General features: G+C 38.8%; 2 protein-coding genes across 4 annotated transcripts in view; one reads left to right on the top strand and one right to left on the bottom strand.

Annotated features, from left to right (window-relative positions):
- Positions 1 to 15265, top strand: LOC111324698 (uncharacterized). Of its 2 annotated transcripts, XM_022928308.2 has the most exons (15): positions 1 to 441; positions 1686 to 2033; positions 5259 to 5531; positions 6737 to 6772; positions 7290 to 7349; positions 7656 to 7733; positions 7850 to 7897; positions 8573 to 8635; positions 8713 to 8778; positions 9146 to 9274; positions 9643 to 9711; positions 10145 to 10204; positions 10877 to 11155; positions 11400 to 11435; positions 12068 to 15265. In XM_022928308.2, exons 1-15 carry the CDS (start codon positions 378 to 380, stop codon positions 13897 to 13899), a joined length of 3441 nt encoding a protein of 1146 aa, XP_022784043.2. In that variant the 5' UTR covers positions 1 to 377; the 3' UTR covers positions 13900 to 15265. The 2 variants fall into 2 exon arrangements, with proteins under 2 accessions (XP_022784043.2, XP_022784044.2); XM_022928309.2 differs by lacking the exon at positions 10145 to 10204.
- The window catches only part of LOC111324699 (protein arginine N-methyltransferase 3), an 18104-nt gene continuing 17075 nt past the window's right edge, over positions 14238 to 15266 (bottom strand). For both annotated transcript variants that reach the window (XM_022928310.2, XM_022928311.2), the window contains exon 20: positions 14238 to 14396. In XM_022928310.2, coding sequence (XP_022784045.2) covers positions 14266 to 14396 — 131 coding nt within the window. In that variant the 3' untranslated portion in view covers positions 14238 to 14265. The remainder of the gene's footprint in view (positions 14397 to 15266) is intronic.

Consider the following 15266-nt stretch of genomic DNA (forward strand, 5'->3'; position numbering starts at 1 on the left):
GTAGAATTTTAATGAGTTACAGCTCAGGCGAACAAAAAGAACAACTGATGATCTTTTAAATCGTAAATGTTGACTTACATCAGTTGAGCTTTCAAATATAATTCTCCATAAAACGTCGCACGAATTCTAAGCCAGGAACTGAATCTGTCATGGAGATGACTTCGTTCACAAGAAGCGAGAGGGTTGTGGAAAGAATTCTTTACACGTATGATGTGGCCATTATTGCATGATAAGAGATTAACGCCTCAGTGAAAAATATCAGGAGGAACCTAGGCATTTTGAAAGCCGCATAAACGTGATAACTAGGAAAATTTTTTTCCTGAGGTACGAATTGGTAAAATTTTACAATCGACGTGCTACTCTGGTTAAAGAATGCTATGACACTCGCTTTAGTTTTCCTGGTGCTTGTCTTCCTGACAGTCCGTGCAACACAAGCGGTCGGTAAGTTTCTTTCGTTGTCATAAAATCCGTTGTTCTTGATAGCACCACATGCAGTTGCAAAGTCGAAACCAAATAGAATTAAAAGTTGCCATATTTGTACTTTTTAGCGTTTGAATGACACGAATTTGTATAGTAAATAAATAGAGAGAAAGTCAACAACAAATTCCAAAGCGAAACAAGCAATTTGTTGAAGACAGCATCGATGAAACGGATCGACACCGTTCCACCTCAACTTCAAGTTGCCGACTGAATGATGATTTGTTTTAATTTAAAATCGCAATGAAAATATGACAGAGTTTAATCAACGAAGAACGAGAAGTATAACTGGCTGTTGAGACAATTTAATAGTTTGCATTATTGGTACCATTTATGATGACAATTACACTTGCGCCGTATGGCTTGAAAATTTTGGAGTCAGCGGATTGTTTTTTGTTTTTTTTTTTTTTGCAGAAATGATTCCCAGCTTAAAAAGAAATCTAACAAATTAAACCTTTAGTTCAAGGAAAGCCTCAGGCAGAGGCTAAGAGTAGGAAGGGGTCAGGAACGGGCTTTTCTTTCGGTCTAGCTCGGTCAATGACAGTCTCATTGGGTGACAGTATTTAATTTGCCCTCGAACCTTTTAAAGCGTTCAATGAAAATTCTTTCAGTGATAAGTACAAGGTGATGCAACTCGATCAGGGATAAAAGCTTAAATCATTCCTCTCCTTAACTTGAAATATATTTGGTCCTGGAACAAAAATTTATTTGCAGAAACTTTTGTCAGCCATCATCGGCGGCGAAATATTGTTCCCGCAAAACATCAAAAATCACCAATCCGCCAAAAAAACCCCGCTAATTTTTTTACCACACTGTAAGTTCTGGGCCCAGTTGTTGAAGGTAGATTGGCGCTAACCTAAGGTTAAATTTGAACCTTGGTTTTTTTTATTCCTTGTTCAAAAGCCTTTTCAAGACAATTTTCTCCTTTCCTTTTTAGAGCATCCGATAATCAAATTCTAGACGAAAAGAATTCTTTTGATTTTTCTCTTTAAGATTTCAGATCTGAAATCAGATTTTACGCTAACCTTGGGTTATTTTAACCCAGGCTTTGAACAATCCAGCCAAGAACTAGTCGTCAAAATCGATTGATCAAGATTATCTATTTGCAATAACTTAGAATAGATAGATGTTATAAACAGCAGCAAAGAACTGTACCAGTTTCTAAGAATTTCTAAAATTATTAGCACAACGCTATTCTATCCTTGCAGAATGCTTGGAGCCAGCATCAAGAGTAATCAGCCGCTGGAAGAATGGGAACTACTATAAAGGCGAGATTGAATCAATAACTAACAGGGTGAATGTATTGTTTGACAACGGAGCTCGACTGGCATTTAACCCCAGGGATAATGTGGACATAGTTGTGGATCGTATTCCGGAACAGAACGACCTACCCTGGGGAAGTCAGATTCTGGTCAATCGGCCCAAGTCTCGCGCGTTCGAGATTGGTTACATACGAGACATCAAGAATGGCCGATATGTTATTTTGTACGAGGATGGAGATATGATACTGCACTCGCGTGATCAAATACGAGCATTTAATAAATCAAAATTGTGTGGTGAGTAAGTGATTATGATTATTAAAAACGCTTAGTATGAAGAACAGAGCAAATATAACATTAGGCACGTTAAGTCAAAAAATCTATTAACTCGTTTGAAATTTTGTAAATTAAATAAAGTATTCAACTATCCAAACTGTCGTTCGCCATCGAATGGGAGTGCGTCAATGGCATCATGGCGGTCGGATGCAGACTCAGGCTCTCTGCGAACATTTGTATATTTCTCTGCATTTATGTGTCTTTTGTAAACTACAAGTCCTTATATCTGCAGAAGAGCACTTTTCTAAACGACAGTGATGCGTATTTCGTCTCAAAAGTGAGCTGCAGAACTGAAATTGCGGGTAATTTGCGTCAACAGAGGAATCCGTCCGGAGATAAAGAGCTTAGTAATTCGCTCAAAGCTGTTATGCTTTTTAAGATCTTTCATCGAGCCTGTTTCGGCCTAGCTCTAATTGCTCTGGCCGGTGATATTAAGTCTAACCCCGGCTACCAGACGCTACACGACATAAGGAACACTGGTGGACTGAAAATTGCTCACTTAAACATTCGAAGTCTCGTTCACAAGACCGACTCTTTGCGCCTTGAGGGAATCGACAGTAAAACAGTGGACATTCTAACTCTATCCGAGACATAGTTGGATGGGAATATTTGCGACACAGAAATTAATCTTCCTGGATTCGTGTGCGTTCGTCAGGATCGCACTGGCATTAAAGAGGGATATGGTGGTGTAGCTATCTATGTGAGAGAAGGTTTGGCTTTTCGCCTGCGGAATGATATTAATACTGGCGGTCAAGAATGTCTATGGCTCGAGTTGATTAGAGACAAATGCAAGCCAACACACGTCTGCTGCGCTTATAGAGCACCGGATTCTGACTTTCTTTCTCCACTACATGAGAGTATGTCATCTGTGGATCTAGAAAAATCGGATGTGGTAATTCTAGGCGATTTTAACGCAGACATGATGGCGAGTTCTAAATTGTCAAAAAGAGATAAACAAGAACTTCTTAACTTTTCGCGGGCCTACAACTTCACTCAGTTAATAAAAGAACCGATGCGCATAACTGACACCTCACGGACAATGATCGACTTGCTCTTTGCTAATAATGAACACCGCATCGGTATAATTTGGATATATCAACAAAGTTGAAATGGTAAATTGGCCACCGTAACGATTACAAAAGCTGACGTTTCGAGCGTTAGCCCTTCGTCGGAGCCCACCATCTCTGATGGTGTTCAGCATATAACATCCCAATCCATTGCTTCTTCAATGAATAGCTTCTTTGCTTCCATTGGTCGAATTCTAGCAAATAGAATACCGCTTTCCGTCTTGAATTTAAATTCCATTTCAAAACACCCACTTTTCCAGTTCGATTTGACTGAATTGGATCAATCATTTGTGCTTGAGCAGCTCTTGTCATTGAAGGCAAACAAAGCGATTGGTCTTGACAAAATTAGCGCGAGACTTCTTAAAATCTCAGCTCACACTATTGCACCATCTGTTGTTAAACTTTTGAATCTTTCAATTCGCACTACTCAATTTCCCAAATTGTGGAAATGCGCGAAAATCACGGCATTGTTTAAGTCAGGTGACAGGACTAAACGTTTCCAACTACCGCCCCATCTCAATCCTCCCTACACTAAGTAAGATTTTGGAGAGAGCGGTACACTTGCAGCTGTATCAGTACTTGATTACCAATAATTTATTGTCCAACAAGCAGTTTGGTTTCCGGAAGGGTCTCTCAACTACAACAGCTTTGACCTCATTTGCCGATGAGGTGCTCTTAAACATGGAACAAGGAAAGCTTTGCGGGGCCGTGTTCATCGATCTAACCAAGGCATTTGACACGGTAGACCATCAAATAATGTTATGCAAGCTATCCGAGATCGGCCTTTCTGAAACAGCTCTTCACTGGTTCCGTTCTTACTTAACTGGTAGACAACAGCGCACCTCATGCGGAAATGAGTTATCTGAGGAACTTCCAGTCCCGCATGGGGTGCCACAGGGTAGCATTTTAGGGCCTTTGTTGTTTGTGATTTACATAAATAACTTGCCAAATGTGCTTAACTCCTGCTACGCGTCACTTTATGCAGACGATACTGTGATTTATTGCTATGTTACATCCTCAAAGGAGTTGAGTGATAAGTTAAATAACGATCCACTAGGTGTGGCGAAATGGCTTCATGATCACAAACTGACTTTAAATTTGGACAAAACTAAATGCATGCTTATCGGTAGTAATAGGAAACGCGAAAGCAAAGTAGATTTGTCTGTTTCAATTTTGGATCATAGTATAAGTAATGTTCGCAGCTTTAAATACCTCGGTATACATATATCTTCGGATCTCACATGGACTGATCATATTGAACACCTAACTGGGAAAATCAATCAGAGGCTTGGGCTTCTCAAGCGTATAAAGCATTTATTGCCTTTCAGGGCGCGTTTACTTTTCTATAAAGGTCTTGTAATGCCCCTTTTTGAATATGCTGATCTAGTATGGGGCGATAAACATAATATTACCCTTATGTCTAGTTTGCAAGTTTTGAAAAGTAAGGCCGCTAAAGTTATTTTATTAGACCATTGTACTCATCCTCCACTGAGGCATTAGCCGTTCTCAAGTGGCTGCCTCTAGAGAAAAGGCGATTTCAAAGAAGGTGTGTACACGTATACAAATGCATCAATGGACTAATTAATCACAATATGGACTTGATTAGACAAGACGTACTTCATAGGCATAATACACGTAACAAAGGCAATTTTAGATTACCACGTGTCAAAAGAAATTGGGGGAAGCAAAGAACACAATATCATGCCGTTTCCGATTTTAACTCCCTCAGTCAGACGATCAAAGACTCAAAGATTGTCAATAGTTTTAAACGTAATGCTTTTAAGTTTTTAATATAGCTACTTACGTTTAATTTTTTATACTTATTTTAAATTTTTTATGCATTTTTTGTATCCTTTTAATCCCTTTACAATTTTATTGATTTTTTGTTTTTACTATATATATCTAGTTTCGAGGTCCTTTTTGAAAACCATATTTGTTATGAAAAAGTTTCCTCAATAAAGATGATTATTATTATTATACGGAATGAAATGTTCGAAAATACATTTTTCAAGTTAAAAAGCTTCCCAAAATAGTCAGCTTCCAAAAAAAACATTTAAATCACAAAGCTCACCTTTGAAAGAATTAACAAGTACATATATTGCGTATAACTATTTTTCAGATGAACCCGCCTACTTGGGCTGTTTCCGTGACAATCTCCCCAGGGATCTCGAGGTATACATTCCCACCCACCCGGCCACCATCGGAGCATGCGTGGATACGTGCAAGTGGCAAGGGTTTAGCGTTGCAGCTTTGCGTAATTCAGATTTGTGCTTCTGTGGAAATGCTTACCGGAAGGCAAATCAAGTACCAGATGCAAAATGTGATATGCCTTGTTACGACAACTCATTTGAAGTATGCGGTGGATTTATGACTTTTTCACAGTATTGGACGGGTAAGAAGAAAAGCAAAAATACGCTTACAGTAAACCCTTCCCTAAAATAAAAAAGATGCTACCGAACAGCATACAGAACAGAACATCGAAGGCTTGCTGAAACAGGTTCTGTCTGATCAGAGGGAATTCTCTCTCTAGACAGAGAAAACTGAGGGAAACTTTTGTAATAGTTGTTATATAGGTCCCAGTATCTACGATATAGCGTTGTATGTGTGCACGATCTATCTGAATACCATGTATGTAAATGTAAAGAATAAGAAACTGGGGCGGACCCAGGATTTAGTCAAGGGGGGGTTCGGAGAATTGTCCGAGGGCATGCTCCCCCGGGAGATTTTGAATTTTAGGTCTTCGGAAACATGATTTCCAGTATTTTGAGGGAAAATTTAGGGGGTTCGACCCAACCACCCGAACCACCCCTGGATCCGCCTCAGAGAAAGGTGGTAAGGTTTGAGCTCGGTAAAGAAATATAGAAATATGTTTTTCGTCTAGTCACTAGAGTGAAACAAAGGAAACATTTTGAGTCCCCATGAGGAATTGAACCTCAGACCTTCGGATTCAAATATGAACTTCGTAATGGGCCTTGCTCACCATATGAATCTCTGTGGCTCATGCAGTGCTAGAGCATCGGAGAGCGGATTCTCTGTGGTTCATGCAGTGGTAGAGCATCGGAGAGCGGATTCTCTGTGGCTCATGCAGTGGTAGAGCATCGGAGAGCGGATTCTCTGTGGCTCATGCAGTGCTAGAGCATCGGAGAGCGGATTCTCTGTGGTTCATGCAGTGGTAGAGCATCGGATAGCGGAATCCGAAAGTCTGAGATTCGATTCCTCATAGGGACTCAGAACTTTTTCTTTATCCCATGCTCATGACAAGACGAACAACATTTTTCTACATGTATGTAAAGTAATTCAAACCCGCAAAAATAGACATAATTGTCATTTCATAGATCTTCTTCACACAAGCGTGTTCTAAAGAACATTTATTGACGTTACTGTGAAAGTATTTTTCTGATTCACGGTTCAGGGTTCATTCCATCATTTATTTTGACTGTCTTGTATTTAATAATGAAGGTATGGCCAGCCTAGATTAGCTCAGACAACCTATGTGCTTTCATAGAACTTCAGTTTCTCAACTTAAAGTTTTTATATTCGAAATAAATTGTGCTACGATTTCAACAATCATTTTTTTCTTTTACATTTTCATTTTAGGAATTGTGGACTCTCCGCCTGCTGGAGGATTTCCTGGTATGAAAGTAAACATTTAATTCGGGGGATGCTGCAACAATTCATGAAAAATTATTTTTGACTTTGCATAACATATATATGCGGCTTGTAGTTTTATACCTCATCATTATACTTCATCGATCATTAGCGCAATTTTCAAATGAGTGACAGAATACGGAATTGCATGGGTTTGCTTTAATCCGCTCTGTGATTGGTCAAAAACCATCACAACTTAGTCGCCCGAGTTTTCTCACACTTTCCGTAGTTTGCTTGGTTTTGCCTTGAGTTCCCATAATATAGTTCCCAAGGGTTTTTTCCTTTCATCTGATTGGGCAAGAAAAGCCCTGAATTAAAATTCATTCTTGATTAATGGATTCAACGGAATCAAAAGCCAAACACATCTCGTGTTCCATTTAATGAGCTATTCACCTCGACCTGTTTGTAATATGATTCAGGTTTGGATGAAAAACAACCAATTCATTTTGTCGTGTTGATTTCAATTTTCTATACTGATTCCATAACTTATTTTTTCGTACAGGGATACAGAAGCATTTCATTCCATCAAATCATCCAATTCCTTGGCAACTACTTATGCACGGTAAAATAGATTTTAATGAATCTCTTAGCAACAGGTTAAAACTTTCAATTTGGCCCCGTGTCTTGTACTCTTTAAGTAAATTGCATTAATTCCCTCATTTGTCACCTCTTTTCCCGAATATTTCAATTAATGGAAAGTATTTTTTTCTCATTTAGTGTCAAATTAAGACGTGTTACATTAATTAGTTCCGAACTGAATATCTTCGCTCAGTTCTCACAAAAGTTGATTTTCCACAGTCAGGTGGTGACTTAGAACAGCGCTTAAAGGCCATTATACATATCGTAAATGTTACTCTCTTGATCATAGCTCGTTCAAGATACCCTCCCCGAAACATGCCTGGATCAACGCGCGGTGCGGCCTGGTACCAATCGTATCCGTACAAAGGTACGAGTTGACTGAGGGGAATTACATAAGTTATACCTTGTGATATCTTGTTATCTATATTGACCGTTTTTAAGTTATCAGTTGGTACACAATAAAAGTAAATTTTCTTTCCCTAGGAATGCAGCTAGTGAGCGGGTGGAGAAATTATCCCTCGTCATACCAAGGTTCGAAAACGTATCTTAATTGCAGCCTTCTTTGACAATGTGAGAGGTCCTGTACATACTTATGCCAAAATTAAGAGTTTCCAAATTTTCAATTTCGCGTAATTAAACTCTTTTCTGTACCAACCTACAACCTGGTAGTCACTCAATCCCGAGGTGCTCGATCATTTACCCGCATGCCTGAAAACAAAGTTCTCTTCGGGACCTTAGAACCAAGGGGGGGGGGGAGGGGGAGGGGGAAGAGACTCAGTAGTTGAATGGTTAAACGCGTCAAAGTTTTGATTGAGACGTCCGGTATACTGCCCCTGACTTGGGTCCATACGGAGTGTTCTCGACACTCTCTCCCCTAGAGCTAGATGTTTGTTGGTGAAAACTGGTTTTTAAGCCGGGGGAGGGGGGGGGAAGAAAGGAAGGGGGAGGCGGCCTGAAACTGAAGTATTTACAACCAACTAACTTCATGTCTAATGGAGCAATGAACAATTACTTCCGGTACTTTTCTACTATGCTACAGTAATTAGTAACTTCTTTCACAGATAGAGGCTCCTTAGCTCCTTTTAACCTCTTCAGTCGAATTCTATAATTTCAAATAGTAATTTAAAACCTTTCATTTGCCCCTCTTCTACGATGTGATTCTTTCACTTATATGAAATTCTCTCTGTGTATTTTTTTTTTCCGCAGGTAAACTATTCTACCCACCGAGTGGTTATCAAGGATATCAACAGTATTATGGGGCGAAACCATGTAAGTATATTTCAACATGTTCAAGGTGACACATTGAAGAGTATCTCAGGTCAAAAGAGACTTCTATCTTCTTTCAGATACGACAAATTATAACGCCAATCATTTTCAACAGCCCTCTTCGGCATATAGTTACCAAGCAGAAGGTAGGTTTTTTTTCCACACATAATCTATTCGCTTGTTTATCCATCTAGTTCGATCTGTATATCAATGCCTAATCACGGTTTCATCATTTACTCTCATTTTCTGTTGACTACGAGCAGTCCTTCCTTTTCGGCGAAGTCCATCGCGCAAGTCAAAGCAAAAATCAGCGAAAAAAAATGACGTTACTGCGCCGCTAGGAGTTCTGGGAATTCCGCGCGTCGCGATAACATCAGTTTTTGACGCTGTTTTTTTTTTTGACTCGCGCGACGGACTTCGCCGCAAAAAGCAAAAATATTCGTAATCTAAATTTTCCAGTTTGTTTTTCATGGACGTTTAAATTTGTTCTTTCATTTTGTAACTGTTGGTTAGTTGCAAATAACCAGGCAAAAGTATACGGTGCTTACCAAGGTCAAGCATACCGCTGGCCTTACAACTACAACAGCTACAAGTATAGCGACTACAACGTTCAAAAGGGAGCCACGAACAGACCATACAGCAGTAAGAACTGTCTTCTGTAATTATTTCTAATTTCATATGAAGGAAAAGGGTATAGGCATCCTTTCGATAGAAGTGACAGTGAAGGTTACATTTCAGGGAAAGGAACGAAAAAGGCGTGATGGTATCCACCCATCTAAGAATTGGTGCTTTAAATAAAGTAACATTATTTTGAACCATCTTTAGGCACCAAATAGGACCAAATTTGCATACTCGATATGAGAAAACTTCAGTTATTGAAAGCTCCAAAAAGGAGCATGCTCACATGCTACGAAACAAAGATGAGGTTGTCTGAAGCTTCTTTCCCTAACCAGGTAGATATCTTGTTCACGACAGGCGTTTCAGTTTATAGTAGAGTCCTCTCCTTGCAGGTTATCAGAAAACGTATCAAAAGAGACCCGCACACAGACCCTCGCCACAGGAACACGCAAAATTGATGGGTAAGAAATTTGACAAGGGTGAAGTGCAAATGAACGGAAGGAGAGATGAAGATTCCCTAAGACAATATCGATTGGAGAATGTGCTTATAAAAGAAACCAAAACGTCAGTGATATAAAATACGTGAGATCATCGCCGAAGTTTGTCAAGCAATAGTTGTAGTTGGGAATTTCTTCGAGAAAAGATTGTTTGTATGTGAACGAGCCTAACTCAAGTGGTTTTGAATGCTAACTACATATACGTCGACAGCTTTCTACACTGCAAAATTAACCACTTCTAGACGACGTCACTAAGTAGTGTTAATAACCTTTAACAAGCTAGTGGACGACTGAACAATAAAATAGGTGAAAGAAAAAACAACAATTAACGCATCTTACCCAACTGCATGTTGCATGTTGCATGTTGAAAAGAACTGCATGATTTCTTTCCACAAAGGTATGCTCAAAAAAGTCAGTTGGAAACTATTCAAAGAAATCACTGGAACATCTAAGTTAGGTACGAATGAAAACATGGAAAGCTTGACAGCAGCCGTACGTTCACATAAGAGTGTATGTGTGGTGACTATGACTGAGCATCTGTTCAATAAAAACGGAATTTTTCATTTTTCAACTAAAAGTTTATCTAGTAAATTTGGTTTTATCAACTGCGTTGATAAAATAAATTGGCTACCGTAAGGAGTTTCTAAGCTGACATTTCGATCGTTAGCGCTTCGTCACTCGCTCTGAAACGTCAGTTTAGAAAAACTTCTCATGGTGGCCAATTTACATCATCGACTCCGTTGATAAAACCAAATTATCTTGCTATACTCCCTCGCCGACGTAGTATCACAGCTTCTTCATAAACTTAGCCCCTTTATCTAAAGTTTATCTACTCAATTTGTATTTCAACCGTCACGAATTTCCCTTTAATATAGTGCTAGATCGACTAAAAAAAAACGCATGACAACCATAACAGTTCCTTTAAAATCCAATTAGTCAGAAAGATGTTGCATGTCTTCATTTATATCAATACTCCATAATGAGGCAAAGATTTACGAACTGAAGTAGAATTCACTTTTTTATTATTCTAAAATTTATTACCGTATGATACGACTGTACTTTAGTCTTCAAGTCTTATTCCTAAAGACATACTGTTTAGCTTTTGTTGTTGTTGTTGTTGTTTACTTAGCGTTGGCTGCTCCTCGATTCCTGGGTTGTTATCAAGATTCCGAGTCACGTGATCTACCCACGGAAGTTCCTGTCAAACCGCTGACTGTAGAAGGCTGCGTCTCTAAGTGTGGAGAAACTGGATTTTCCATCGCTGGTCTCCAGTCCTCGACGCAATGCTTCTGCGGCTCGACGTACAGCAAGTACGGGAGGCTCAACGATAAGCAATGCTCGATGCGTTGTACTGGAAACTACCAGGAAATATGCGGTGGAGTCATGATGAACTCTCTATACTACACAGGTAAAATAACAAGTTTTTTTTAATCATCCACAACTCTTTTATGAAAATAAGAAAAAAAGAAAAAAAATCCTTCACTCTTGATCTCCTTCACTTGGTGTGTACTTAAAGGCAGACAAGTAGTCGCTTAAAACTCAAAACTATAGGATCAGTATGATGGTAAATGTTTTGACGCCGCTTGTAATACATGCTTCTCGGGTGCTCGTCTCTTCTCGACTTATAGTTTTCATGATTCTCTTTATTTCAGGCGTCGGTCAGGCCATTCCAAATACAACACCATCTGGTGAGTCGCTGTTCACCAAGAGATTCAAACGAAACTCTTGTTAGGGTCACCCTCCCTATCTGTTAGCAGTTTAACACAGAAACAAACACCTCTGCAACCAAGACCTGCAGTCATTCCCTGACATTCCAATTTTTGAAACATTACTCATTTTTAAACAGTAAATCATTTCACAAAGCGCGGGCGAAAGAAATTATGTCAAATAGACCTTTTTTTTTTTCCTAATAATCAGACAGAATTCCAAATAAAAATTTAAAACAATTTCTTTGAAACAAATGTAAATATTTTCATACCATTGAAGAAACGACTGATAGACTGTCAGGAAAGGTTCAATTTTTGTCGTTTGCCTTTTTACGAGAAACTGAAGTAGCCCTAAGTCTAGGTGTTCCTTCAATTCTTCTTAGGTCTGACACTTTGTATCAGTCTGAATTGTGTCCTTGTTAAAGAGGTTTGAGTAGTAGTTCTACTTTGTCTCGTATAATCTTAGTTACAGGTATTCGAACGAACGAGGAGAAATTAGTGCTTGTGAAAGGGAAGGTGTTTGGCACAAAGTGTTTCAACTACTACGAAGCGACGAAAGCAAGAAGGGAAAATCACCTCAAAACTTGACAAGTTGTTTTTTTCTTTTTCTGCAGTAGATCTAAGGACTCAACAGATCACCTACACCAAAAACACGCCTCTAAGCTCCTATACAGAAAACCAATCTAAACACAAGCCAAGACCTCTTGTGCCGATGAAGCCTTCACCTTTTCACAAGCTGCGTTTGCCAAAAGCCAAGCCTAAAGCTACTAAGGTCAAAGATAAAACTTTAAAGATCAAGCCCAAGAAAATAACACAATCAAAACAAAAAGAAGACGAAAGTAAAGGAAAGCCACTACCGATGCAGGATTATGCAAAGTTGACAAAGATGCTTCAAATGTTATCGCGATGGCAACAGCCACAACCACTTAAGTTGAAGCCTGTTCATAACGTAGCGAAGGTGAAACCCACTCTTAGCTACCAGGAGCTGAGGAAAGTGCTTGAGGACATGACTCCAGATATTGTCAAAAAAATTGCCAACCAAATTATTGCTCATGACCGGAACAAAACTAGACTGAGCGACATGAAGCCCTTGTCTGCCGAAAAAAGTTTAGAGGTGCACTTGGCGAGCAAACTGGCAGGTAATAAAGATGCGGGGTTTAAAAGAGTGCATGTGAAGAGCCCTAACTTCAAGAATTGGAGTAACAAGGGGAATTATAGATCTTCGTCAAAAGTGAGGAACAAACATGAGGATGCTGTACTGGAGGACGATGCTCAACCTTTACAGTTCGATAAAAACGGCGACGCAGCAAAGGCACTACCGAAAAACACTTCAAAACAAATTTTATCCAAAGGAAAAGACCCGAAAGTATCATCGTCGGTGTCAGAAACTGGAGACAAAGACGTCCAAGGTGATTTAGAAACAAATGAGGATCAGTTGCCCGTGGCAAACAATAAAATAGGCAGTGACACAGAAGAGTCTCTAAGATACTCAACACAAAGGATTTCTTCCGTTCAAACCACAGATGGAAATAAAACACATCGCTTACCTTCATTTATTCCTATTGCCGACAAAAGAAGAAAACACAAATTGAAACACAAAACGAAGCAATCTTCCCTCTTACACAGTCAACTAGAAGAAAGTACACAAAATCAGCCTCATGATGATTCAAAATCAGATGTACAATCTAACAAACGAACATTCGTGAATTTCATCATAACAGAAAGTCACAACAAGAAAAAGAAACCTCTCAAGACAAAAAACGACTCCCTACGAAAGAATGCAAATCACAGAAAAATTGCACACACAGCTGCAGCGAATGTCTCTAGTAACCAAGAAAAAGTACACGTTCTAGAGGAGGATTCGGTTCAAAATGGAACAAACCAGAGTGAAGTTCACATTGCAACAGAAGAAGTTTCGTCAACAAGTGATAGAGAACCCACACAGGATATCGACGAAGTCTTTGACGTAAACGACATATCAAAAAACAACACCGTTGAGACGAAGAACATAGAGAAAACAGGAGCAAAACTTGGTGACACAACTGTTGAAAAAGTAATAAATAGTTCACACGGAACAGGAGTAAAACAGTCAAATAATACGCTTCTCGAACAAGCAATCAAGATTGCCAAGAAAAAGATTACACATCCATTAATACTTTTGAAGTATCCAGGTATTCCACACAAAGTATTACACGTGGAGGCCAAGTGGAATGGCCAGTTTAAAGTTAAAGCAAACTGGAAGGATGAGTCCGAAACAGTGAAAAAATCTTCGAAAAATTCCTTTGTGAAGAAAAATAGTGTAAAATTCAAAGAAAAGACATCTAAAGGCAAGGAGAGGAACGGAGGCGACGACGAAGGAAATGACGAGTACAAATTCGATGACAGTGGTTCTAGAAATAATCTAGTGTGGAAAAAATATCGAACACTGAAAAGTGAGGTGCACTAAAACTCAGTTGTAGATATGTAAAAAAGTCGCTTGTCCAATACCTCCTATTTTGTACAGCTGAAAGCCGGCTAAAGTGTAATCAACGAAAAGTTTGTGAACCAAGAATAGCACCTGCGGGCTTTGTGCAAAGGAACTGAATACATCCGTCATTTGGAAACGAAAAAGTGAAATCCCAAGCGATAAGCAACCTTGTTGGAAGCAATTGTCAGGCTGGGCCCGAAAATTCGTCAATCATACCAAGCATAGTAATGTTCCTGCATGAGAAATGGGTAGTTCTGCAATTATCATGATTACGCTAACAACTTGCATTGCATGATAAAAATTATATCAACACGTAGTTTTAAATGACAAACCATTTGAATTTTATTATTGAAGGAGATAAGACTGACAGCACAACTGCTTCTGTGTTTTCACGTCTGACACTTCTATGATGATGTCCAAAGACCGCGGATCTTTCACACTTTTGGTGCAAGACAGAAAACCCTCAAGGGCTTGACCTGTGAAAGAAAAATGGACTGTTTTCTCTTTGTCAAGTCAAGGTAAACGTCACTTTATACAGTACGAGGCCTACCATCAATCATCGAGATTTTAGTTTAGCATCCGATTGGCCGGAAAAGTGGCGTGTGCTTTCTTGACCAATCACAGAGCGATGTACGGCAAAACCAAAGAATATAGGATTGCTTTCAACCTACGAGCCGTAGTCGCGGCATTCGTGACTTGCAAGCCATGATCATTTCGTTAAATTGATATTTAGCAAAATCGCCAGTTAAAATCAATTTTAGCCAAACTGTTTTCAAATTAAGGATACAGATTAGAAGGATGTGCATACAAAGGCATAAGTAAATAGAAGTAGAGCAATAAACGAGAATAATTAAAATAGAATGGCAAAGATTAAGTAAAAAAACTTGAAACTTTAAGTCCAATTTTTAAGATGGACAGACCATTCAAAAATATTTACGCAACGGAACTTTTTTTAATAACCACTTTCGGAACCCCGCACCTGATGTTGACGCCTATAATAATCTGTAAAACGGTAGAAAGTACGAGCACAACATATTTACCTAGACACTAAATTCACTCTAACTATAAACCAATTTACACGAGTTAGTGCCGGCGTATCAATATTCTTGATCAATTAGACCATTAACATACGAGATAATAAATATAATTTAACTAGAACAGTTTCATTTCTTGAGATAATAAAATACATTTACTACACAAAAAGATAAATTCAAGCATTTAGAATCAGTATGTACGTTAAAATTTTATACAACAAACCATAAGATTATACATAATTTTCCCTGTAATTTGAACACAACTCGCTGTAGAAGAAAACATAAAATAGAAATAAACGTCTTTTTTGTTAC

The sequence above is a fragment of the Stylophora pistillata genome, chromosome 1, assembly GCF_964205215.1.
Source record: "Stylophora pistillata chromosome 1, jaStyPist1.2, whole genome shotgun sequence".
NCBI classification, from domain to species: Eukaryota; Metazoa; Cnidaria; class Anthozoa; order Scleractinia; family Pocilloporidae; genus Stylophora; species Stylophora pistillata.

Coding starts and splice junctions, on each gene's coding strand:
- LOC111324698 (XM_022928308.2), top strand. CDS start 378: ATGACACTCGCTTTAGTTTTCCTGGTGCTTGTCTTCCTGACAGTCCGT. Junction 2,034..5,258: donor TAATAAATCAAAATTGTGTG/GTGAGTAAGTGA, acceptor ACTATTTTTCAG/ATGAACCCGCCTACTTGGGC. Junction 6,773..7,289: donor GCCTGCTGGAGGATTTCCTG/GTATGAAAGTAA, acceptor TTTTTCGTACAG/GGATACAGAAGCATTTCATT.